This window comes from Lissotriton vulgaris, chromosome 1_1, assembly GCF_964263255.1.
Source record: "Lissotriton vulgaris chromosome 1_1, aLisVul1.2, whole genome shotgun sequence".
NCBI lineage: Eukaryota > Metazoa > Chordata > Amphibia > Caudata > Salamandridae > Lissotriton > Lissotriton vulgaris.
In genome coordinates this window covers 1,657,043,874-1,657,071,855 of record NC_141685.1, presented here as the reverse complement: position 1 = coordinate 1,657,071,855, position 27,982 = coordinate 1,657,043,874, and the positions used below count along the sequence as shown (strand labels likewise).

At 45.5% G+C, this 27,982-nt stretch overlaps 1 protein-coding gene across 1 annotated transcript in view; it reads left to right on the top strand.

Annotated features, from left to right (window-relative positions):
* The window catches only part of LOC147750992 (uncharacterized), a 540,733-nt gene extending 514,021 nt beyond the window's left edge, over positions 1 to 26,712 (top strand). Inside the window, exon 8 of the mRNA XM_086931993.1 lies at positions 25,650 to 26,712. Within this exon, the coding sequence (XP_086788119.1) occupies positions 25,650 to 25,992 (343 nt within the window). The 3' untranslated portion in view covers positions 25,993 to 26,712. The remainder of the gene's footprint in view (positions 1 to 25,649) is intronic.
* The last annotated feature ends 1,270 nt before the right edge of the window (positions 26,713 to 27,982 follow it).

The following is a 27,982-nucleotide window of genomic DNA, read 5'->3' as shown; positions in this document are numbered from 1 at the left end:
ACATGCACCACTCACTATCCCTGGTGAAAAGGCCACAACAACAGCCCAAAAAAACGAAAATCACAGAAAAATCAGCACAATCCCAAGCCCTCCATGATGTTTAAATCAAGACACCCCACAGAAAGACTAGGCCTATGCACCACTCAGTACCCCTGGGCATAAAGGTTGAAAGCTAGGCAAAATGGTTGCAGACCTAACAACACTGCCTGCATTCAAAATGGCCCCCTCCCTCCCAGCACATGGCCAGGGGCTGTAGCAGCACTCAAAATGGCCCACACCCACATGGCCTGTCCCCATGAACACCCCAAAAAATCGAAAAACACAGAAAAATCAACACAATCCCATGCCATCCAGGCCCTCCATGATGTTTAAATTCAAGACACCCCACAGAAAGACTAGGCACATGCACCACTCACTATCCCTGGTGAAAAGGCCACAACAACAGCCCAAAAAAACGAAAATCACAGAAAAATCAGCACAATCCCAAGCCCTCCATGATGTTTAAATTCAAGACACCCCACAGAAAGACTAGGCCTATGCACCACTCAGTACCCCTGGGCATAAAGGTTGAAAGCTAGGCAAAATGGTTGCAGACCTAACAACACTGCCTGCATTCAAAATGGCCCCCTCCCTCCCAGCACATGGCCAGGGCCTGTAGCAGCACTCAAAATGGCCCCCACCCACATGGCCTGTCCCCATGAACACCCCAAAAAATCGAAAAACACAGAAAAATCAACACAATCCCATGCCATCCAGGCCCTCCATGATGTTTAAATTCAAGACACCCCACAGAAAGACTAGGCACATGCACCACTCACTATCCCTGGTGAAAAGGCCACAACAACAGCCCAAAAAAACGAAAATCACAGAAAAATCAGCACAATCCCAAGCCCTCCATGATGTTTAAATTCAAGACACCCCACAGAAAGACTAGGCCTATGCACCACTCAGTACCCCTGGGCATAAAGGTTGAAAGCTAGGCAAAATGGTTGCAGACCTAACAACACTGCCTGCATTCAAAATGGCCCCCTCCCTCCCAGCACATGGCCAGGGCCTGTAGCAGCACTCAAAATGGCCCACACCCACATGGCCTGTCCCCATGAACACCCCAAAAAATCGAAAAACACAGAAAAATCAACACAATCCCATGCCATCCAGGCCCTCCATGATGTTTAAATTCAAGACACCCCACAGAAAGACTAGGCACATGCACCACTCACTATCCCTGGTGAAAAGGCCACAACAACAGCCCAAAAAAACGAAAATCACAGAAAAATCAGCACAATCCCAAGCCCTCCATGATGTTTAAATTCAAGACACCCCACAGAAAGACTAGGCCTATGCACCACTCAGTACCCCTGGGCATAAAGGTTGAAAGCTAGGCAAAATGGTTGCAGACCTAACAACACTGCCTGCATTCAAAATGGCCCCCTCCCTCCCAGCACATGGCCAGGGCCTGTAGCAGCACTCAAAATGGCCCCCAGCCACATGGCCTGTCCGCATGAACACCCAAAAAATCGAAAAACACAGAAAAATCAGCACAATCCCATGCCATCCAGGCCCTCCATGATGTTTAAATTCAAGACACCCCACAGAAAGACTAGGCACATCCACCACTCACTAGCCCTGGTGAAAAGGCCACAACAACAGCCCAAAAAAACGAAAATCACAGAAAAATCAGCACAATCCCAAGCCCTCCATGATGTTTAAATTCAAGACACCCCACAGAAAGACTAGGCCTATACACCACTCAGTACCCCTGGGCATAAAGGTTGAAAGCTAGGCAAAATGGTTGCAGACCTAACAACACTGCCTGCATTCAAAATGGCCCCCTCCCTCCCAGCACATGGCCAGGGGCTGTAGCAGCACTCAAAATGGCCCCCACCCACATGGCCTGTCCCCATGAACACCCCAAAAAATCGAAAAACACAGAAAAATCAACACAATCCCATGCCATCCAGGCCCTCCATGATGTTTAATTTCAAGACACCCCACAGAAAGACTAGGCACATGCACCACTCACTATCCCTGGTGAAAAGGCCACAACAACAGCCCAGAAAAACGAAAATCACAGAAAAATCAGCACAATCCCAAGCCCTCCATGATGTTTAAATTCAAGACACCCCACAGAAAGACTAGGCCTATGCACCACTCAGTACCCCTGGGCATAAAGGTTGAAAGCTAGGCAAAATGGTTGCAGACCTAACAACACTGCCTGCATTCAAAATGGCCCCCTCCCTCCCAGCACATGGCCAGGGCCTGTAGCAGCACTCAAAATGGCCCCCAGCCACATGGCCTGTCCCCATGAACACCCCAAAAATCGAAAAACACAGAAAAATCAGCACAATCCCATGCCATACAGGCCGTCCATGATGTTTAAATTCAAGACACCCCACAGAAAGACTAGGCACATGCACCACTCACTAGCCCTGTTGAAAAGGCCACAACAACAGCCCAAAAAAACGAAAATCACAGAAAAATCAGCACAATCCCAAGCCATCCAGGCCCTCCATGATGTTTTTAATAAAGAGACCCCACAGAAAGACTCAGTCCACCCACCACTGAGTACCCCTGGGCAAAAGGCCCCAACAACAGCCCAAAAATCGAAAATTACAAAATTGTAGTTGCAGCAACTGTAATGCCCCAAACAAACTTACTTTTGAAATTTCTAATCCAAAAGTGATCCAAAGAAAGTCAAAAAGGCCTCAAATCCAAATATCCAGCAGCATCCACAAAAAGTAATCCTTCCAGCTCCAGATCCAAATGAAAAGTGACCAGGAGATGGACAAAGCACTGGGAGGAGCCTGCTGGACAGGAACAGGAAGTTGGAGACTGTGGGGCACTTCCTTCCTCCCACCCCCCCACCCCAAAATGGACTCCTTGCAAAAAAAGTGCAGGCAAATGTCAACCTGAGGAGTTATTCAGATAAAAATCATCATTTTCAGAAGCTTTATGCTGCTTGCTGGTGGATTTCTTGTGCAGAATTGCAAATTCTGCAGAATGCAGAATTGTATTTTCGCGAGTGCAAGATTGTTGCTGCCCGCCGCATGTACGGGTTCGCGATTGCGAACTCTCGCGATACGTGATCACGGTGTACTCGCGTTGACAAACTCTCGCTGTGCAAGGTGGCGAGCGCGATGACGTAATCGCGGTCGCCAAACTCCAGCGGGATCTCGCAGCAAGATCCAAAATGGCGCAGCACTCGCAAAATATCGAGAAAAACAACTCGGCAAACGCTGAATGACGGTAAGTGAACGCCGCGCGCCGCAAAATTGTATCACCAAGAAAAAAAAATCCGCTGCGTGCGAATTTGCGGATTTTCGGTAAATTCGCGAGCGTTCGCGGATTGCAAATTTACCGAAAATCCGCAAAATCCGTGAGCGGAACGGATTTTCCGCCCATGCTTAGCCAGGCACCATGCGCCTCCCTAGGCCTGAAGTCCATCGTTCAAATCCGGACCATCTTCAGGTTCTGCTGAAGGCTCCAGAGTTAAACCCCTATAGTCGGCCCACCTTTTCCAAATTTTTTAATGTTTTCGGGGGCATCCTCTGGCCTCAAACACTGGGCGCTCCAGCCCCATAAAATAGTCCAGCCCTGCCTTCCAAGCGTTCAGTGGGGGGGCTCGCTCATTCTTCCACGCTCGTGCCAAGTCCCGTTTGGCCACCACTAGACCCAGTAACAAGAGGTGACGTTTGTAGACATTCCCTCCCACACCCTCCAGCACATGGAGAAGGCCCAAACGATGGGTATGGGGAAGATCCCATCCCAGTACCTCCGACAGACAGCTCCATACACCATTCCAGAACCTGGTCAGGCCAGCACAAGACCATACAGTATGCAGCAGAGTACCCATCTCAGCTCCACATCGCAGGCACTCCGGGGACGCAATCAGGCCCGCTTTCCACAGCCGCTCCCGTGTATAGTAAGCCCTATGCAAATATTTAAATTGGACTAACCTGAGTCGTACCGCAATAGCAGTCCCACACGGGGACTTGAAAGGCCTCCCTGCAATCATCCTCATCCAGGGGTCCGACGTCCCTTTCCCAGGTTTCTTTTAATGGAAGTAAGGAAGAGGAACAGTGAGTGACTAGTGTTTGGTAAATACGGGACACCTTCTTATCCCCGAGGTCTCCCATGAAAACTTTCGCTTCCATGGGGCTGAACTCCGGCAGCGACTCCAATCCTACTAAACTAGGCGCGAGCGCGTGCCGAAACTGCAGGTATCTGAAAAATTGGGTTTTGGGCATATGGAATTCGTCCCTAAGCTACTGGAATGACTTGAGGGCTACACCGGTCATAACATTTCCCAGCGAAGAGATCCCAATAGAATCCCATCCACCAAACCCCGCTAGCGAGGCGAGTGTGGGGAGTTGCCCGTTATTCCACAACGGGGTCTCTGCCGTCAATCTACTCCACCAGCCCATGCGACGTAGTGCTTGTCGCCAGATCGCAAAAACCACTTGTGTGGCACATGGCAGTCGCCTTCGTAGTCTGGCCGAGTACAAGATCGTGTGCAGCGTGTTGTCACCCATCAGCGAGCGCTCTAGGGCGTAGGCCGGGTCTCCTCCATCTCCGTACCACCATTCATTCAGCACTAACCAATGGGAGGCCTGATAATACGACAGTACGTCCGACGTAGCAAGACCACCACAATATGTGGATAGGAAGCATGTACGCAGCGCCACCCTGGTGGAGCCCCAGCCCACAAGAAGCGGCCTAGGACAGAATTGACCTGCCGGAACCACTGAGGTGCGATCCGGTGCGGATGATTCTGCAGCTGATATAAAAGGAGCGGAAGTGCGACCATTTTTAAGATCGCAGACCTACCATATATAGTAAGAGGCATCCGGGACCACGTTGTAATGTCCTTCTGGACCTTCTCCCATACCAGTATCACGTTGCGCTCCCATGAGATCGCCGTGGACTCGGACAGGAACACACCAAGATACATCATGCCCCCGGCCGCCACCTGCAAGGCCGACGCCCAAGAGCCCGCACCTGCCCCGTCACCCAGCACCCATAGGGTGGATTTGCGCGGGTTAAGATAGAGGCCCGATACCTCGCCAAATATGCGCATGATTTCCAATACTCGGGGGCCCGATCTAATTAAGTCCATGAGGAAGAAGAGGACGTCGTCCTCATAGAGTGCGATCCTGTCAGTGAGTCCCCCATCCCACACGAAGCCCGGTAGCTGCGCGTCGATGCGTACCCAAGAGGCCAGGGGCTCCATGGCCAGCGCAAATAAGTACGGGGACAGCGGGCACCCCTGGCGGGTCCCCCGACCGAATGGAAACCTCTCTGAAACCGCTCCGGAGACACGCACGGACGCCGTAATATCAGTATATAGCAGTTTGAGATACGAAATAAACACCGGGCCTAGATTAAGATGAGGCAGGAGCGCAAATAGGTAGGTCCAACTCACAGAATCAAAGGCCCTATCGATATCCGCCAACAGTAGGGCTGCCCGCTCCCGGATGGCCCCGATTGCGTCTACAGCCGTCTGCACCCGTCTAATATTGTGCCGCGTCGCCCTGCGTGGCATAAAGCCAGCCTGATCCGGGTGGACCAGATCGGCTACGTAGGGGAGAAGACGATTCGCCAATGCCTTTGCCAGCAGTTTAGCTTCAATATTGAGCAAAGATATAGGGGGATACGATTCATGTCGATCAGGCGGCCTACCCGGCTTCTGAAAAACCACCACCTCAGCGTGGCACCAGTCAGCTGGCAGCCGACCCAGCTCCCGCGCTGCCTCCAGCGCAGTCCTGTAATGGGACCCCAATTGGAGTTGGAATTGCTTGTAGAATTCACACGGGAAGCCGCTCGGCCCGGGTGCCTTCCCTGTGTTGAGCTGCCCCAGCGCATCACCCAGCTCCTCCGCCGTAAGAGGGTGGTCTAATGCTGCTCGCGTCTCATCGGAGACTGCCTTCGGGGGAAGGTCGGCAATAAATTTATCGACCGCATCAGCCGGAAGGCAATCCTGCGGCGCATATTGCCCCGCATAATATCGGGCAAAACTAGCTGCTAGTTCAACCGGGTCTGTTATCGTGACACCGTCCCCATCCTTGAGTCCTGGCAACGTAAGTGGCTGCAGGGTACGTTGACATAACCTATGAAGCATAGTACAGGACTTGTCTCCCCACTGATATATCCTACTCCGCGTGGCCAGCCACGCCTGTCGGGCCTCATCCATCAACACGGACGCATAGGACTGTTACGCCTGCAGGAGCAGCAGCACCGCCACATCATCTCCCTCTCTCTGACACCGCCGCTCCAGAACTTCCACACGCGCCGCGGTTGCAACTATGGCCTCCCGACGTCGGCGACGGGCCGCCGCGCACCACGCTATGTCAATTCCCCTCAATGTGGGCTTCATGGCTTCCCAGACCACCGTCGCATCTATGTCCGCTACAAGGTTTTCCTGCCAGTAGTGGGCAATCGCACCCCGCATGTGCTTTACATATTTAGCTTGCTGAAGGTGCCACAAAGACATCCTCCACCAAAACGGTTGTCTCTTCCTATGCAGGTCAATATCCACGGCCACCGGGGAGTGGTCAGACAACCCCCTAGGCAAGATACCTGCCTCCCGCAACCTACTCAAAAAAGCGCAGGGCACAAAAACATAGTCTAGTCGCGAGAAGGAACCATGCACAGCAGAAACAGAGGTATATTCTCGGGCCTTAGCATGCATGTGTCGCCAAGCATCCACCCAGCCCAACCCTTCCACCATCGCACTCACCCGGGTAGGGGCAGCAGCAGTCAGCGTCTCCCGCGGTCTCCGACGGTCCATATGCACATCCATCACATCATTCCAATCTCCTCCCAGCACTGCTAGGGACTCCGGGATTTCCGCCCACACCACAAACAACCTCTCAGCCAGGGACCACTGCAACGGGGGAGGGGCATATATACTCCCAAACACAACAGATTCCGTACCCACCATTCCCTTCACAAAGACGTACCGGGCCTGCGGGTCTATCCACTGTCGCTCATGAACGTAAGCCAACCTGCGATGGACCAAAATGGCGAACCCCCTGGAGCCCCTGGAAAACCCAGCATGAAAAACCTGTTGGTAACCAAATCGCTGCAGGCTAAGCACCTTTGTCCCCATCATGTGCGTCTCTTGTAGCAGTAAGACATCTGCTGCTTCCCTCTTCCCCCACTGCAAAATCGCCCCCCTCTTAATTTTATCCAGCATCCCCCTAACATTCCAACTCAATATGCGCATGGACTCCATGGGGAGCCCCGGAGTTGATGCATCAGCCATGATCCAATGGGACACAACACAAAAGCACCCAGCACCAGGCCCAGGCGCACAGCACAGTCAGTAGCAAGGCATTAGAAGTCACGTGCACCCCCCACCAACCCCCCTGACCCCCCCACCCACACCCTCCCAGAACATTTCCCTCAACTCCCTGTCCCCTGTCCCCTGCCACCCACCCCTATACCTCATAGAACTCTGAAGTATCTGTCGCGGCATGGGCAACCTCAGGCCCAAAACAAAGCGCCCAAGGCCAACCATACCAATGATCCCAACTACCCACTCAACCAAAAAGAACCCCCCCGCCCATTCCCACTCGTGTGGGAGGCAAGTAGCCCCTGCATAAAAGCTCCCCGAACCCCACCCCGCAGCCCCACACAATCACAAGTATGTAAAGCGAGCAGTGGCTATATACTTAGTCTTCAATTGTCCGTTCAGCAAGGCACAGCTATTCAACTCCTCCCAGCGGGAGCCCGTGACATCCGCAGACAAACTCGCCCCCCTGAAGTTTCTCAATGATCCTTTCCGGAGTGGTCAGAGTCAGCAGGCGCCCCGTCCTATTTTCCACTGCGAAAAGAGGAGCGCTTCCGCGATCTAGATCTCCTGTTCCTCTTGCCCCGGACACTCTGGTCACCCCGCTCCTGTGATGAGCCCCTCGACTGACCCGGGTCCAGGCCCCGTTGGGCATGCGGCCGGACCCTCACCCTCTCATCCGTCCATTTGAAGACCTCCTCCGGGGTATCAAAGAAGTGGGTCCGTGACTGGAATACCACCCGTAGGCGGGCCGGATAAATTAAGGAATACTGGATCTTCAGACCCCGTAATTTCGCCTTGGCAGCTATAAATGAGTGTTATTGTTGTTGCACTATTCTGGTATCGAATAGAAGAGAGTCTTTGCCCTCGCCTCTCGTAGGATAGTGCCTCTGTCATGGAAATTCAGAATCTTAGCTATCACCGGCCTGGGCCGCTCCCCAACAGGTGGCTTTTGCATCAGGGCTCTATGTGCACGCTCTATCACTAAACAGCGCGATACAACATCCGGAGGGAGCCAGCTCTCCAGCCACTGGGACAAGAAGTGTTCCATATTCCCCTTCTCACATCCTTCGGGAAAACCCACAAAGCGAAGGTTATTCCTGCGCGCCCGCCCTTTGGCATCCTCCACTCGGAGCGCAAGGCCTTTTTGAATGTTTTCCATCGCCGCCACTTTCTGCTTTAGGGTCCCCACGTCGTCCTCCACAACCGATATTCTGGATTCCGCCTCCGTGATACGTGTCCCCGCATTGCGCAGATCCTGACGCAGCAGGGTCACATCGGCCCCAACCGCTTCTATTTTGGCGTCCAGCATGTCCCTGGATTGAGTGATCGCCGCCATGAGCGCTGCGTTGTCCGGCCCTGTCCCTTGACCGCCACCAGATGCCCCGGGCCCCCCACTCGGCCCGGTGAATTTATCAATGGGCCCCTGCTTGGCGGGCCCGCTGCCCCCTCCGCCCCTGGTCATGTCTGAGGTGCACCGGGAGGCTGTCTTCTTCAGTTCGTTAGCAAGTTGCCGCAGCTCAGACACCCCGCACCACCGATAGTGACCAAGGCTACACCACGCTAAAGTCTCTCCTGCCCCCGGGTATACAACTCCTCCACACTGTCGTCCTCTTTTGCTGAGGGGCACCCCAAGTCCTTACGCAGTTCTGCCCTCCTGGCTAAGGTACACAGCGTGGTCTCGGCCGGGCCCTGTCCCTTCGCTGTAAGACCCCTGGTCTGGACGCTGCTCCACAGGGGGGCCTCGTGGCTCCACTCTAGGCCACTCAGCGGCCGGCTGCAGGCCCTGGACTGCAGGGGCCCCTTCACTGCACAGTCCAATCGTCCTGGGTAGCCCACGGGCACAGCAGCTGTGGGCCGCGGCCCCCCTTCCCCCTCGTCCACACACACAGTTGGGGCCCCAGGAGTCACTCACTTCTCTCTCGTCGTCGCCGCCGGCACTGTTGCAGGGCTCCCCAAGGCTCGGGTGCTACACCCGCAGGAACTTCAGGCCATCCACCGGCCCGGGGTCCCAGGAAGCACGGCAGCGCTATGCCAGGCACATTGGGCAGGGTCGCGCCCCGGCGGCCACAGCGCCGCTGATCCCTCCACTTCGCCGCCAGGTCGCCACAGGGCACCACCACTAGCAGCCGGGGGCCTCCAAACTCGAGGTCCCGGTCTCTTGTTTCCCATGTAGGCCGCAGCTCTCCTCGGACGTCCCGCTGCACGGGCCGTCATGCCTGCAGTAGGGGGCAGCTCCGATGCACTGCCTGCAGCTCCGCCGCCGACCAGGGGCACAGGACCAGGGTTATTTGTCAGCGCGGCGGGCCCGCACAAGGATCTCCCGTCCGGGAGTCACCAAAATTGAGGCCCTTGGCTGCACTCGCCGGGACTAGGCCGCAGGCCGCCTCTGCCGCTATCTCAACTCCGGAGGGCCCGGGAGCGCCACACTCTGCACCGGAAGGCACCCCCCGCCGTCCGTCACAATCGCCAAGGGTGTGGGCTGAAGATCGGGTCCGGGGGGCCAGGATAAGTCGTCGGATGGATGTCGGGCTGGTGGGAGCTCTAGAAGGCTGCGTCCACCATCTTCGCCCGCGAAGCCACGCCCCCCCAGCCACTTGTGTTTTATTAAAAATTACGTAGTTTACTTGGAAAAAAGAGAAAAAAAGAGAAAGAAAACATTCGGAGACATGGAGCGTGTTCAAAACAGACAAGTAGTCTGCACATTGTTTTCTTTACTGCTCCTTTATACATTTCAACCTCCCTTGTTTCCTTTATATTGGTCTGTGATATATGGCTAATTATAGCTGTATCTCATCCTATTAGAGAGACAACAGTTTTTGAATGTTATATTACAAGAAAAGGAGCGATAAGGGGGCACCACATCTGATTGCAGTCGCTGCCTGTAGTCCTGATTCATTATGTGTTGGGACAACTGTGTCTCTACCTATTGAAAAACAGTGTTTTCTTAATTAGAAGAAAGAAAAATAAGATGGAACCCACATATAATTGTAGCTGATTCTTTGGATGCTGGTTCAGGTTCTTATTTCAGTTGGTCAGTCTTAATGTGGTTTTGTGTAAAAATGTGCCAAATGCCAATCTGGTTGTTAGTTGGTCCAGATTGATTTTATTGGACTGGTTTCATGCCGGTAATTCACATAGTATAGAGAGTCAATTGTACCAAAATAGTTAGAATAGCAGGGTTGCACTGTTCTGTTAGAAGTCTGTTGATTATACCAGTCTGGTTAAAGTGCTTATTCTGTTGGAAGATTGTCAGTGTTTAACTGGTATCACAGTTGTCTGTGGTATCACAGATTTCATCGTTTAAGTCTTGGAGGTTAGTTTTGAGCCGGAATACCCACCTCTGTTCTTTTTCAAATAGGTATTTGACGTTGTTTACTTGTTCAATGATCTTCCATGAGATATCATCTGGTTTATGTCCTTTTTCTAGGAAATGAGAGGCCATTTTTGTACTCGTTTTTTTGCACTAAATGCTGCTTTTATGTTCACCTATTCTTGTTTTTACCGGTCTGGTGGTCATGCCAACATATTCTAGTTTTCATGGACATGTGATTAGGTAAACCTCGTTGTGGCTGTTGCATGTGGTGAACTTCCTTTATTCCCACTAGATGCCATTTTGAAATTTCAGATCCTTGCTTTTCTTAGGTGGCAGACCTTACACCTACCGCATGGATGGTGACCTTGTAGGTTTCCCATACTGACAGATAGGTGTAACGTTTCCTTCTTTTGCGGTCCGGTGTGGACTAGCATGTCTCAAATACTCTTGCCTCTTCTGTGCGAGAACATTGGTTTTGGGATGTCTAGAACACCACTGTTTAAGATTTTCCAATGTTTTGTGACTATTTGGGTCACCTGATTAGAGTTGGTATTGTATGTAGTTATACAAAATGGTTGTTTGTCTTCCTGTTTGGGCCTTTTCGAGCCGGCTCTCCCTTCAGTTGTTGCGTGCTGTTGTAATATAACATAAAAAAACGTTGTCTCTCTAATAGGATGAGATACAGCTATAATTAGCCATATATCACAGACCAATATAAAGGAAGCAAGGGAGGTTGAAATGTATAAAGGAGCAGTAAAGAAAACAATGTGCAGACTACATGTCTGTTTTGAAATACGCTCCATGTCTCCAAGTGTTTTCTCTCTCTTCTTTTCTCTTTTTTCCAAGTAAACTACGTAATTTTTAATAAAACACAAGTGGCTGGTCCGGCCACACTACCGAGCTAGATAGGATGCCACCAATCGCTACCAATGCGTAAGGGTGACATAAATTCACATAGTGCCGGTAACCGGCAGCCATCTTTGTTGACGCTCTGGACTTCAAGCCTGCCAAAACATACTTCCACGTCACAACGGAAGTAGAGGCAGCAGACCAGCCTTCGGTGAATCCTCTCTTTTTTACGCGGTCTTTTCCTCATTCAAAGACCGATATATACCGGGATGTCAGACACACAAAGGTAACCCACGGACCGGCACTGAGGCGCAATGGAGGAGTATTATCGGCGGTAAAGTGAGTAAGACTACGGTCAAAAGTCTCCAATCTATGGCCATGTTGCACAGCGGCTTAGACTTATTTAACGCTTACTTTTCGCAGTGACTGTATGACCGAAACCTCTGATGCCAAGCTCATGGGGCACGATAGCAATTGACAAAGCTGAGGAAGTGAAATGTAGGCTAATATGGGAAACGGAATGCCTGTAAGCGGAGATGTTTAGAAGTGACCAAGAGTCACAAGGAGTCACCGAGCGGAAACTCAAAGGGTGCTGTAAGACAAACGGTCATATGACAGAAGGCGTAAAAAATGGCCAATGCAACGGTAAGCACTGTTGAGCGCGAGGGGAAGTGCTTGCATACAATGCGGCAAGGTGCCGGCTTGGGGAATACAAACAGGGCTAAAATGTCAAGTACATCTGTAAATATAAGCAAAACCAATTATTAATCATGCAATAATAAAAGTATGGGGCAATAATAAAAGTATGGGCAATACTTATCTTGACTGCGAGCAGCAAGAAAAGAGGGCTGTTCGCAGTCAAGCTGAGTATTTTGTGCCTATTGATTGTTATTGTTACTGCGTTGTTTCTTTCCATTGGATGGTAGTCCCATGCCTTATGGGAATTGTAGTTTCTAAATATTGACTGCTGCTGTTCATAATAAAGCAAGAATAGAATGCATAATAGGAGCCTCTGGTCTTGAAATAAAATTTACTCTGCCAAGTCTGGCAGGCAGTGGTTCTGGAACAGTTATCAGAGTAGGGGAGTTGCTCATCAACATTATCTTTCTAAAGCTATTAGAACTGAGAATAATCGGATTGCTGCTTAAAGAACGGCTGTACCAGATATGATGCCAAAGCCTGCCAGAAGGAAAGTCTGAGAGAGTAGTGGTGTCCAGAAGTGCATTTTCATAATACGTTTTAAACATGGTGTGGTAGGATACAAACAGCCGCAAAGGTGCACCACAAATATTATAACAGTTGTAATAATAATAATATATCTTGAAGATGTTGGAGTTCTTCTTCAAATCCTTTATTTTCAAAACATTCAGTCAAACATAAACAGCCGACGCGTTTCGTCCCAAACTGGGACTTCTTCAGGGCTGTCGGTAAAAAACATATATACATATGATCAGTATCGTATGTACTGAAATACATGTACAATTTACAAAATTTAAAAACATTAAACACACCAATTAAAAAACGAATTACTACAACAGACGCGGAGCCTATGCATGTGTTTGATGTTAAGGCATAGGCTCACTGTCCATCTGACAGCAAAGTAGTATTAGATGGCCTTAGGCTATGTACACGTGTATATACAAAATTTACATGTGAAATCTATATCTCTCCAGTTCAGATCTACAAGATTGGGAAAAACTACTATTTCATAAATTTTCATGTATTTTCAAGAGATGGGAGACAAGAGTAGACATTTGGCATTGTGCCCATGTTTATGACCATGACACAAATGGAACGCACTTGGAAAAAGTACCCTGTATATAACAAAATGAAAGCATAGTATGAGTCTGGCTGTTAGGCACAAAAAGGGGAAGCGGTGATATGAGGACCCTAGAAAGTCTGTTTCTATCACTATTGGCGCTTAGGGTCCACATGCTCATTTACCTTTAAGTTAGTCGGACGTCGCGTGCGTGGCGGAAGAACAGAAGCGTAGTCCTGGGGTCTCCTTGCCAGCTACAATATATCCTGTTATTTGGGTTCTAACCGACGCTATTGGTTTATCTGGGATATTAAGAGAAAAAGAAATCCCTGTGAGCATATCAACTTTTGATCTTGTGTTTTTGCACCGCAGGAGAGTAGCACAGTATGGTGAGACTTGTTGACTGCTGTGCGGGGCACCTCTGACTACCTAACTCAAAGTCAGTCTTATGATCAATCTACTTACTATATGCATGCTAGCGGGCGACAGCAATGCAGAATTCTTAGAAGTTCTTCTGAGGTTTGATGGAAAAGTGCCACCTTACTTTATATATTGTCTCAGTCCATGTGCTGAAAGATGTAAACAGAGCAAAAAAAAGGAGCTAGAACCCTTACTATAGATATGTAATCATTAGTTCGTTAATGGCCAAAAAGTCATTAAGAAGGGAAAATAAATGTCCAACAATGTTTACCTGAGTCAGATGTGTCAAGATGTTGGACTGGAGGTCATGTGAATCCTATGGAGGAGGGTGTGGGCACTGTATCCCAGCAGGCCTGTTGAGGAAAAGTAAACAGGAACCTGTTTGTCAAGAAAGCCTCCAGCTCCATGGACATGAAAGTATACCATGATTATGTGAGAAGGTACCTTATGTCATAGCGCATCCAGTTTGGAGTATGCATAAGATTTGGCATGTACCAAATAGAGGTGCACAAGATCAAAAGGGTGAGCATGCAATACACCCTGTCTTGAAGCATAAATTGGTAAGTCCTTAGCCAATAAAGGGTTGATTGAATGGGGAGGTGGAAGGACCCAGAGTTTCCCAACCCAAGGTGCTCCATTGAAAAGTTGGTCCCCAAAGCCTGAGGAACAAAGTGTCCCCATTGTAGAGGGAAATGCCCAAGACCTAGCATGGGGACATAGGTAAGACTGCAGAGGTCAGCCAAGAATGACTGGTCACAAGTAAACTCACCGTCGTAGTCAGAAGCGGCCGGCGCCCATCCACAACCCTCGTCCTGACCAACACCCGCAGCGACGTCGTGTGCTGAAGGTGTGGGTCCATATTACTCCCTTTATAGTAGGGGAGATTGAACTGATGGATTGCACCTGGCCCCCGATTCCCGCCCTCACGCTGTCCTGGAAGGCAAAGGACCCAGCGTAATGCCGACCGTCAGGAAGACGGCGGCCATATTGTAGTGTCTAAAAGAACCAAAGCATAGGCCAACGGATATTAGCAGACCCCTGTCGTTCACTACACAATACTCAGATCAGAGCAGCACAATTTTCAACATTCTAAGAAAACATTGGCACCTGATTGCGGACATACCGAGCCTACAGGATTCGGTTACCAGGACGCCAAAAGTCTGCTACAGGAGAGGCAGAAACCTCCGTGATATCCTCTGCCCCAGTTACTTAGAATCGAAAAAGCGGACCAACTGGCTAACGACTCCCACCAAAGGTTTCTTCACATGTAGCGATTGCAATATGTGTGCACTAGGCAGAAATAGAACTAAGGTATTTCGCTTCAACACAAGCAAAACCTATACAATCGATCACCTGATCAACTGCAACACAAAATATGTAGTTTATGTTTTGGGTTGCGGCTGTGATAAGATTTATGTTGGCAGCACCAAGAGAGCCTTAAAGATCCGTATACAAGAACATGTAAGAGCAAGACGCAATGGTGACCTAAGATATCCTCTGACCTTTCATATGCAGGAACACCACAAAGAAACAGACCAGATGTGGTTCATGGGCATAGATCACCAACCCACACACCCAAGGGGAGGAAACAGAGAACTGGCATTGAGACAACGGGAGGCGGGCTGGATTTGTAGACTTCGGTGCACTGAATTTGGTCTTAACACCGAAGATGAACTACATTATTTTCTGGAGTAGCCCGCACTCACTGTCCATATCATGTTCTGCTCTGTCTCTGCTATGCTGATCTTTTGAGATTACATTCAAGGTCATTATGACACTGTTGTACACTTTAACATCGTAGGTATGTCTGCCATGCTGTTCTGTTGAGATTACATTCAAGGTTATTATGACACTATTGTAAACTATAACATCGAAGGAATGTCTGCCTGCTTACATACTGTACATATCAGTATACACCTCTCTCTTCCCACTGGAAAGGGTTCATTTGTTTGTGAACCATGTATCTATGTTAGTTCACTTTTCTGGCTTACTTTTATCAGCTCATTTTTGGCTTGCCCTTTCTTCCTTCCCCTTTTCTCTGAAAGCATACGCCCTAAGATGGAGCAATTTGGCATTTAGCACTTGGAAAACCCCAGTACACAATTGTAAACGCGCATTATGCATCCTTCGGGTCTATATCCCACTGACCTCCTTTTGTGCCATCCGCCGCCCCCCGTAGACAACAGTTGGCCCTTGCACTATATTCTTATGAATACATCCGACATCCGACAGACAGCTCCGCATAAACAGGAGGACTGTTAAAGATGGCCGCCACATTCACTTGTGTTCCCAATGCATTTGTCCTTGCCCTTGTTCACGCACCCATGGTTCACCCTTATCCTTGCACTCTCCACTGCCTTGATTCTGTAGGCTTATTGTATATTGGATGGACCGATTAGGCACAAAGGGCTTGCCGGATCTTTTCGAGATCTTCCCTAAAGACATTGACACCTTCTATATTGTTTAAGGTCATATTAACCCGGTTTTTATCAGTGAGCCAAGCGTTAGGCTTCTTTTCCCTCCTGTGTTCAAAATACCGAGTCAGGCTGTATTCTTAACCCGTTCACCGAGATCGCCATTCAACCTAGACACTCCAAGATGGCCGCCAAGGTTAGGCTCACCCGGACCGTGGGTTTACGAGATTGGGCTCCCTGACCAGAAAACGCTGCATCAACATGCATCTTTCGTCCCCTAACATCTCTACACATAAGGGACCTATAATCGGCTCTATCCCCATTACGGGTTCGGGTTCGATTTTCCTTTATTTTTCGGTGCGGTTCTTACTTCTTTATTTTATTTATCGGCCGGATAGAATATGGTTAATTTACATAGAGAGCATCAATGACTGCACATGCAAATCAAAGAATATTACGGTCAACCCATGGGATGGGCATATGGACATAGCAAAGGGCTTAAAGAGGTCTGAAGCATTAGAACACACGTTCTTTTAGACACTACAATATGGCCGCCGTCTTCCTGACGGTCGGCATTACGCTGGGTCCTTTGCCTTCCAGGACAGCGTGAGGGCGGGAATCGGGGGCCAGGTGCAATCCATCAGTTCAATCTCCCCTACTATAAAGGGAGTAATATGGACCCACACCTTCAGCACACGACGTCGCTGCAGGTGTTGGTCAGGACGAGGGTTGTGGATGGGCGCCGGCCGCTTCTGACTACGACGGTGAGTTTACTTGTGACCAGTCATTCTTGGCTGACCTCTGCAGTCTTACCTATGTCCCCATGCTAGGTCTTGGGCATTTCCCTCTACAATGGGGACACTTTGTTCCTCAGGCTTTGGGGACCAACTTTTCAATGGAGCACCTTGGGTTGGGAAACTCTGGGTCCTTCCACCTCCCCATTCAATCAACCCTTTATTGGCTAAGGACTTACCAATTTATGCTTCAAGACAGGGTGTATTGCATGCTCACCCTTTTGATCTTGTGCACCTCTATTTGGTACATGCCAAATCTTATGCATACTCCAAACTGGATGCGCTATGACATAAGGTACCTTCTCACATAATCATGGTATACTTTCATGTCCATGGAGCTGGAGGCTTTCTTGACAAACAGGTTCCTGTTTACTTTTCCTCAACAGGCCTGCTGGGATACAGTGCCCACACCCTCCTCCATAGGATTCACATGACCTCCAGTCCAACATCTTGACACATCTGACTCAGGTAAACATTGTTGGACATTTATTTTCCCTTCTTAATGACTTTTTGGCCATTAACGAACTAATGATTACATATCTATAGTAAGGGTTCTAGCTCCTTTTTTTTGCTCTGTTTACATCTTTCAGCACATGGACTGAGACAATATATAAAGTAAGGTGGCACTTTTCCATCAAACCTCAGAAGAACTTCTAAGAATTCTGCATTGCTGTCGCCCGCTAGCATGCATATAGTAAGTAGATTGATCATAAGACTGACTTTGAGTTAGGTAGTCAGAGGTGCCCCGCACAGCAGTCAACAAGTCTCACCATACTGTGCTACTCTCCTGCGGTGCAAAAACACAAGATCAAAAGTTGATATGCTCACAGAGATTTCTTTTTCTCTTAATATCCCAGATAAACCAATAGCGTCGGTTAGAACGCAAATAACAGGATATATTGTAGCTGGCAAGGAGACCCCAGGACTACGCTTCTGTTCTTCCGCCACGCACGCGACGTCCGACTAACTTAAAGGTAAATGAGCATGTGGACCCTAAGCGCCAATAGTGATAGAAACAGACTTTCTAGGGTCCTCATATCACCGCTTCCCCTTTTTGTGCCTAACAGCCAGACTCATACTATGCTTTCATTTTGTTATATACAGGGTACTTTTTCCAAGTGCGTTCCATTTGTGTCATGGTCATAAACATGGGCACAATGCCAAATGTCTACTCTTGTCTCCCATCTCTTGAAAATACATGAAAATTTATGAAATAGTAGTTTTTCCCAATCTTGTAGATCTGAACTGTAGAGATATAGATTTCACATGTAAATTTTGTATATACACGTGTACATAGCCTAAGGCCATCTAATACTACTTTGCTGTCAGATGGACAGTGAGCCTATGCCTTAACATCAAACACATGCATAGGCTCCGCGTCTGTTGTAGTAATTCGTTTTTTAATTGGTGTGTTTAATGTTTTAAAATTTTGTAAATTGTACATGTATTTCAGTACATACGATACTGATCATATGTATATATGTTTTTTACCGACAGCCCTGAAGAAGTCCCAGTTTGGGACGAAACGCGTCGGCTGTTTATGTTTGACTGAATGTTTTGAAAATAAAGGATTTGAAGAAGAACTCCAACATCTTCAAGATATATTATTATTATTACAACTGTTATAATATTTGTGGTGCACCTTTGCGGCTGTTTGTATTATAAAAAATTCCCTAGGGAAAAGGCACAGTGATGATGGGTGCCATTCAGTGTGCACACAGTCCCCTTGTTTGAACTTAAGGGTTTAATATCGCATGGGGGATAGATAGTCAGGTGCTTAGTCTAGAAAGGGTCCATCATCTTTGCAGTTTTTGACGATGGTGTGGTAGGATATTGGCATTTATACAGTGCACATTCTTCAGTGGAACCCTCTTTATGCAGTTACGTCACCGAAAAAAGAACTACTGGCTGTCAGTGGAGTTCTGATTGGGTAATAGCAAGGTTTTAATGACTTTTCACAACTTATGATGGTAATTATTAATGATAGACCACGGGAGCTGCAGTGTCTGAAAGCCAATTCGCACTATCCACTTCCAAGAAAACGTGTTATTTCTCAACCTCCACCCCTCATTCATCAATGAAAATGAAAAATAGTTTGTCTTTTGAGATGAGTGTCCCCTCTTGAAATACTTCTGCACACGAAGAAAATTGATGAAGTCTCACAGCAGAGTCTCTCTCGCTCTGCTATTGCCACTGAAATATGAATAAAATTAATATGTCTGTTGGAGCTGGAGGAACTCTTCTCATTAAAGGCTATCCAGCCCCCCTTCAGTCTGCACACAAAAGACCAGCAATGCCACAGCAGGAGAAACCTTTCCTGCTCATGTTTTACAATATTCCCCGTTCTGAAACCTTTAACCACATCAGAATTAATGAGCATCCTGAGTGCTTTGCCAGAAGTAAGGGCACCAAGGGCAGTGTTTTTGTAAAACAGTAAACCACAAGTAGGCGTATTGTTCCAGGCACATTCTGCTATTAGTAGTAGCGTGCCCAGGATAGGCAACGCGCCCTGCCCTTCTTTATGCAGAAGGAAAAAGCCAAGCATGCAAATACTGGGCCGGATATGCAGTGATGTGGCTTTTGCCCGCCAGGTCTCTACCCAGGGGTACCGGACTGCTTCTTGCTGACAGAATACCAGCATGCTATTCCTTTTATTTATGAAGATTGGTTATGTTGGAAGCAGATGAGGAATACGACTCATTTGTTAAATGGAAGCCCAGGACTGGAACATCTGTGTCTTACTGACAAGAAGCAATAAGACAACCTTATTCGTATCACCTAAAAACACAGGCAAGGTCATCAAAGGACTGATCCTTTGCAACTGTGAGCACCTGCTGAACAACACCCTTGTCTAACGGACTCCTCCTCAGCCCCTGCTTCCTAGATATGGTTGAAACTTGCACATATGAGGGTGAGTGTAATAACTGCTGACTCCTGTGGTGTGAAAGTGAGTCAAAATCAGGCTGCTACTCATCAACCCCCTGACCCATTCCCCTGCCACGTGAATTGTGATACATGCATATTCATAGGTAATCTCTGCATGCGAGGATGTGCTATCTATTTGTTTGTTTATAAAGCAATCGAGAATGAATGGTCACCTAATAGTAGTTTGGTGATTTGTTTATGTATTTAAGAGTATACCTTAAAACATATTTAATTGTTACCCTAATTTGTTGATTGCTTCCACTGTTTAAAGCACTCAGTTTGATAACCATGACATATTTAACACCCTACTTATAACAAATGACTGAAGCTCTCTGTAGATTGAATTGTATAACCAGGAGCTGACTTTTAACCAGTAGTTGAGGGCAAATTAATGGTACAGTAGTATTGGGAGTTAGCATGTCTTCTACACAAAATGAACTGTATTGATAACAGAAGGGAACCTGAATGAATACGTTAGAAGAAAAAGTAATTTAACAAAGAATACATTAAAGGCACTATGTGGAATGAACCAGGAAGCAAACTTAAAGGAAACAAAGTTATTCTCATTTATAACTCTTGATAAATAGGGAGGTAAACCCCGATGGTGGAAAAAAACTCTGCCTCTGTTGACTATGCTTCTTATGTAGCAATTAAAAAGGAAGTTTAACTTGCAGTAAGACTGATTTGTCAAATTTTTTATTGATTTTACATCCATCCTCAGCAGTTTGCCGGTGGTAATGTGTCATAGTTTTTGCTTGCTGTTATGTAGTTTTAGTACATACAGGGAAACTGCATCACGAAAGCAAACTTCCTACTAATCTTATTTTATGGATCATTATACAGCTCTGTCCATACCCCCTGCAATCCAAAGCCTAAAGCTCAATATGCACATAAACAGTAATATCTGCTTTCTTAAAAGACAACAGACAGGAGAACTTAATTTCCCATTAGCAATCTGTATAGTAAGTAACATTACTTCCTGCTTTCTCCCTATTTCAACTAACTCTTCAGGGTGTCCAATTGCACGTATGCCCCCAACAAAGGGCTGTTACATATAAGGGTATTGTCTGTTTGGGCCAGGAAGGTCCTTGGGCCAGATCCAGTTTTCCACTGAAACTCACAAGGTAAGATATAATCATGTGCCTCACCCTGCATCCCATACTATCAATCACACGATCACATTCAGACCTAGAGAACCCAGATATTCATATAGGATTTATATAACAGACAGACCCAGTCACATGCCACATACCATCAAACTGCAAATCACACATTTCAACTGATGTTCATTAACACTTGCTCTGCAATACTACATTAACCAGACACACCAGTGTACTCCATGCACCTCATCACTTATACCAGGCTTGACACACACTTCACAACAGAAACAAGTCTCACCCCAACATTCTCATAAACCCTAGACATACTTCTTCCCACAGACTGCAGACAATAAGGAAGGAGGCATCACTGTCATTCATAAGTCCAGCTGGTCCTGCGACCTTTTAAAGTAAGCAGCATTCAACTTCATGGAGCTGCTGACATGTCATTTCTCACTCTCCGCAACTCAGACCACCACCTTCCATTTCATCTACAGAACAAGGACTGCATTGATGAATTCTTGAAACTCCTTTCCACCTTGTCCATGGCCTCACTTCCCTCTTGGGTGCATTCAACAACCTAGACAACACAAGCTCAAAAAGAGACAACCTGCTCAACCACATCGGCACATTAACTTGGTACAGCATGTCATATAATCGTCCCACTCCAAAGGCTAAATCCTTTACCTTTTCTCCTCTACATAACCAGCAATCAGTGAAATCCACCCATGACCCTAGAATGGATCTACCTCTTCACTATCCCTATCTCCCTTCTCAACGTCCTACCAGCAAACCAAGGGAAACTCAAAAGAGTAGACCAAATCTTCAGAGACTTCTCAGTGGACAATTGGACAACCTAATGCTTGAACTCATCTCTCATCCTATCAACTGCATATCCGATGCAAACACCTTTTTGAACAATTTACACACAATTTTGGAAAACTATTTGAACATCAATGCCCCAATTTAAATGTAAAAAGATTAAAGCCAGAGCCTGGAGCATCACAGTACTCTAAAGACCTTGCTGACAATATGTGATGCATCTGCAGGCAGGAAATAAAATAAAAGAAAAACAGAAATCTTCAATAGCTTACAATACTGAAGTCCCCACCAAGCAATAAGATGACATATCAGTACACCACCTAACGCAAAGTAGCATACCAACATCATTAATGTAGCCCTCAACATGAGCAGAATATTTTTTGAGACAATCAAGCACTGCAACAATCCTCTACCATACAAACCTATTCCAAAATCCATAGATAGTTTAAGGCCATCAAGCTCCTCTTCAGTGAAAAAATACAGAATATCCAATAGGACATCGACAAGACCAAGCCTGCTTAATCTCTGACACCTACTCCTTCCCATAGAATCCTGCAATGGTCATCCTTCATAGTCATATCTCTTGCAAATTTACTGATATACTCCGTTCTCTCAAATCGACTTTGTATGAAGATAATGTCTTACCCTCATTCTTCTCCAAAGCTCTCTCTGGGGATTCCCTCTCACCCCTAATCACCATTGTCAATGCCACCCTCACTTGAGGCATCTTCCCAGAATCTATCAAGACAGGCCAGATCCTATCACTGCTACAGAAACATAAACAAGACCCTTATGACCTTGCCAACTGCCAGCCCTTCACTCACCTACCTATTCATCTGCAAGATCAATGAAAAAGCAATCTATGTTCAACTCCAAGATTACATTAATACTAACTATCTCCTGCACAACTATCAATCTGCTTCAGTTCACACTGAAGCACAGCGGCCGCTACCTTACACATCGCTGATGATGCCCTTCTGACCACAGAGGAAGATAATCCCCTGCTGTCTGATATTGCCAGACCTCTCAACTGCCTTTGGCACAGTCTACTATACCACCACCATACTCACCCTGAAGTGTCAAATGGGATTTACCATCAATGTCCTACATTTGCTATCCTCCTATCTTTCCACTTTCCAATCAGCACCAGTTTGTTTACTTGGGAACCTCCAGGTTCCAAAATATCCTTTTAATCTGTGGAGTGCAAAAGGATTCTATACTTTCCCCTGTCATCTTCAATGTCTACATGGGAGTCACATGATGATCTACTCACAGATAACCACATCAAGATTCACCAATATGTGATCATTTATAACTCTGCTTAAAAAGTCTCCTGTGCCTCAGACACCCAATTCCTAAAATATTCCTTGCACATCATCCAGACCTGGATGTCCAGCACCTATTTGAAGTTCGACCCAATCAAGACCAAATTCCTGTTATAGGCCAAGAACAATAGACAAGATACAGTACAAACCTGGCTCAAGTGCATGTACTTTCCTTGCTTCAAAACCGAAATTTAATTGAATGCTTAGTCACTTGGATTCACTCTGGACACGAACTTCACCTTCAAGAAGCAAATTGCCAAAAAACAAAGAGGGCCTGGTACCAGCTCTTCTCACTACAAGGCAAGGAGTCTAAATGAATACAGTTAAAAGGAATAATAGGAATGAATTACCAGTCCATCATCCATAGAAAAGTAATTCATAGCATGCATTGGGGTATTTTGAGGAAATATGGTGGAATAAAGAGTTGTAAGCTGACTCACAAGTGAGGCCCATCTAAAAGGTTTTAGAACTCAAATGTAACAGACTCGCAGGTGAGGCCTTTGCTGAATTCCTTGCTGACAGTATACACTGTTGCAAGCAAAGTGAAGGGACATACACTATTAATATTTCACCCAAATCATATTTCTCTGTTCATAAATGATATTACACCCAAAGTTCAGGTAAAACCTATTTGTCAATTCATGGAAAGTAGGTTTGTGGAGCTATTGACAAACGCTGTCCTTTTACTGGGGACAGCTGCACTTTCACTACTAATGGCCTAAGCTGCACCTAGGCATATGATGTGCTCGCAATACTTTTCTAGGCTGCAGCAAAATATTTGCCAGCATGGACACAAGGATTCCAGTATGGATCATATAATGACAGTTGGAGTAAACCTTATTAATCAAAATCATAGAATGTAATTTCTGTGCCTAAGCTCTGTCTTTATGCTAGGTCTGGGGTACATCTGTCAAGTTATTTGTTTTACTCAACCAGTGCTTAATGTGTAAAAAGTAAGTGCCAGGGCCATTAACAGAATGCCATTGTAGTTTACACCACCCATTGCCCCTGCCAGCACTGCCAATTCCAGTACCCGTACATCTACTAATTATTGCACTCCTACAAATGTTACAATTGACTATTCCAGGCCACACTTTGTTGTTGTGTTTACCTGGAAATTAGGCAAACAGAGCCACCATGTGGTAGGCTGTCACAAGTTTCAGGGCGTAGCACCGGCAAACAATGGCTCAAATCAAGCACTAAGTCCACAACTTCCCTATGACAAATGTATCAGGACAAGTAGTTTCTGGGATCATTCCTAGACAGCGAAGTTCCAGACCAATTTACAAAAATTTCCAGTATTTGGCTTGCATGACATTTTTTTGGAAAGCATTTTGTACATTCAGCATTCAACTTGGTGATGGGATTATGACAATAGAGAACACTTTGACTAGGGATTGACTAACTCCTCACCATGAGCAGCAGGCGCTGGGCACTGTAGGGTTTAAGTGCTTAACAGTGTGACAAACCTATACACCTACCTATAATCAGACCTACAATCACTGTCACCAAACACACATGTATAGATTGGATATGTGCTAATATGAGAATTGGGACCCCCTCTATAGCTACTTTATTGACCAGGGAAAAGAGGGGATTGCACATATAAACAAAAACATATCAAAATTCCCCCATGGTCTCTTCTTAATTTCTCATGTGGCACAGCTCACAGAAAGTAGACAATTAGCATTCAAATCAGTGCAGGGACAACAATATATTTTCTTTTGTTAGATATTTTTTATTATTTAGTTTTTTCATTCATTTATCAAAATTATTTAAAACTTTTTTTTCTTTTTTTGATCTTTTCTTGCGTGTACACATCAATTCATCATTATAGGTAGTCATCCAATCAATTTAAAAGTGTAATCAAACATGACATAATTATTCCTAGATTTCAAAAAGTATCATATGTTTTACAAATTAAATAAAGAAACAACTAATACCCTGTCTGGCACACACTATCTCACATACACACCACTCATTCATACACATCTACAAACTTCAAAACAATTTCTAAGGTTGAGGTGACACAGTATGTAATTATGTTATTTCCACGCCAGGTCGACCTGGCGTGGAAATAACATAATTACATATTACAAAATTACAAATTGTTTTGAAGTTTGTAGATGTGTATGAATGAGTGGTGTGTATGTGAGATAGTGTGTGCCAGACAGGGTATTAGTTGTTTCTTTATTTAATTTGTAAAACATATGATACTTTTTGAAATCTAGGAATAATTATGTCATGTTTCATTACACTTTTAAATTGATTGGATGACTACCTATAATGATGAATTGATGTGTACACGCAAGAAAAGATCAAAAAAAGAAAAAAAAGTTTTAAATAATTTTGATAAATGAATGAAAAAACTAAATAATAAAAAATATCTAACAAAAGAAAATATATTGTTGTCCCTGCACTGATTTGAATGCTAATTGTCTAGTTTCTGTGAGCTGTGCCACATGAGAAATTAAGAAGAGACCATGGGGGAATTTTGATATGTTTTAGATTGGATATGTGTTCATATATATATTGCCTGTGTACGGTTTTTGCATACGTAAACATTGAACACAGTATAAGGCAGACAACTACCTTATCATTCACTTACAAAGATGTTTTACGGGTTTATTTTTTCAGCTTATGTATGAACCTTTTTGGGTTTGCTGGAATAAGAAATGTAAAGGAACTGAAACGGGATCGACCAAACCTGAAGATTGTGATAAGGATAGCAGATGATGAAGGCGTGCTGCTTTATACAGAAGAGAAAGTACAACGGCTGATGTCTAATGGATGGAAGCAATACAATACCGATTGGCTTGTTCAACTATTCGACAGAGTGATGGCAGATTTAAAGGATGATGATGAGCTAAGTCATGCGAAAGATGCAGCGAAAACAGAAAGAATTGAGATATTAAGAAATAACATCTCAGAATTACTCAAACAAATAAAACAAAGTGTGATAAAAAAAAAGTCGGACTGAGATTCTAACAAGCATGGGGATTTCATCTCATTTGAATATGAGCGTTTATGTGTAACCCTTTGGGCATACTTGCTCTGAACAAATTGCAATAAGTATATACATTTTCTTTAATTGGGGATGCAACGCCCAAAGAGTAATGGCATTGATAGAAGTGGATAGGGTTTATAGCGATTGTCACAATTACATGATAGATGAATTAGAGCTACTGGTGTTGTATGAAATCATGGTGAGTTCATTGTGTAATTATAAGAACCCTCTATATATCAGTATGCCCACTGGGGCTTCATTCTTTTTAGATAAATAGTTTCTATTTAATTTATTTTTCTATTGTTATGTTGCAATTCAATTCATTATTATAAGATCATAATTAAGGCTCCCTGTTTTCCGTTTTTACTGATTTATATAGATAAATATATAACTATTTTTAAATGTGGATAAAAACGGAAGTTTGGCTGGTTTTAGAGTAATTTTAAATACTGTCTGCCATGACAGCCAGGCCAATAGCTGTGGGAATTGATAGGTGAGGGTGTTCAAATAGAAAGCAATTTTAGTATAGAGGCTTTAACACCAGTAGATATATACAAGGTTTATACTGAAATGTGCATATTTTCATATAAGTGCATTGATTAATCTTCTGCGGGTGTCCATATCACTGAAATCTGGCATGCATTCAAGCATGAGTGCATATTTATTGGTTAAATAAACGTGGAAATATCCATATTTCTGCTTCATTTTTTCACAAAACCCAAAATAAATATGGATAAATACAGACGGAAATGTCAAAAAAATAAGTACCATAAAACCGGGAGCTCTAATCATAATATGACTATTTGGACATGCAATCTAGCAATGCTGGCAGATCATCAACAAGGAAAGTGGTCTTTCACACACGATGTGACTTCACTGTAATGAATTTCTTGAATACAAATGTTTATTCAATTTTGTTTTAGTGTTATGTATTTGTATGTATACATGTATACTTTAAGGTTGAAGTGACTCAATCTTGATTATTTCAATTACCTTAGTCACAATGTTTGAAATCGTAGTATGTTGTCTATTTCACTAGTCACTACAAAAGGTTTTATTTTAAGTGAGGCAGAATTACTGACTTGTCAAAAGTGCACAACACCAAAATATAAAAAGTAGGCCTATTCGCTTTATCAAGGGGAGAGCATATCAATATATAAAGCAGATCTATCATGTTTGTAAAAATATCAACAATAATTATAATCAAATAAATGTCTCATTAAGTCATACAGTGCAATGTTTAATAAAGGTGATTATCTTAAACAATGTTTAATAACGTTTTATTTAAAAAAGTCTCAGAGACTTTCTTTTAACATTTTTAAGCCCTCAACATGCAGTAATGTATATAACCACAGGAGGGCCACGCACTCCAGCTGAAGGGAATAGAGCTCGAGCTAAGTGTCCTTTAAAAATATGGTAAACTCTCCTGGAGTTCTGGATTTAATGATTGAGAAGACTTATTGTTCCTTATTTTTTAAATGTCGCTGGGAGCTGCTGCACTTCCTGCAGCCCTCAACAGCATTTAAAAAAATGCTTAACGGTGTCCTTGCCCCTTCTAAAAATTTAAATAAAAAGCCCTCTCAGGGCATTATGGAGCTCTCCATGTCAGAGCATTTAATAATAAATGTGCTACTTCTGCCACTCATTTATAGCTTTAAAAAAAAGTATGCTGGGTGTCCCAGTGCCCACCCAGGACATCCACATTTTTTTTGTTTGGGGGTTAAGAGGGTAGCCCCAGGGCCCCCACGACTCCACCGGCATTTGCTAGTGGCCCCATGTGCAGCAGCAGGCAACTTTTCTTTCCAATTTTTGATTAACAGGGGCACCCCACACAATTCTTGTTAGGGGCCATTGGGAAACCCCATTGGCCCCACAACCTTTGACGGATCCCCCCCTGGGAACCGCCCTTGTTTAACTTTTCTGTGGATGCCCCAGGATGGGGTCTGTGGGGGAGCCGCAATAC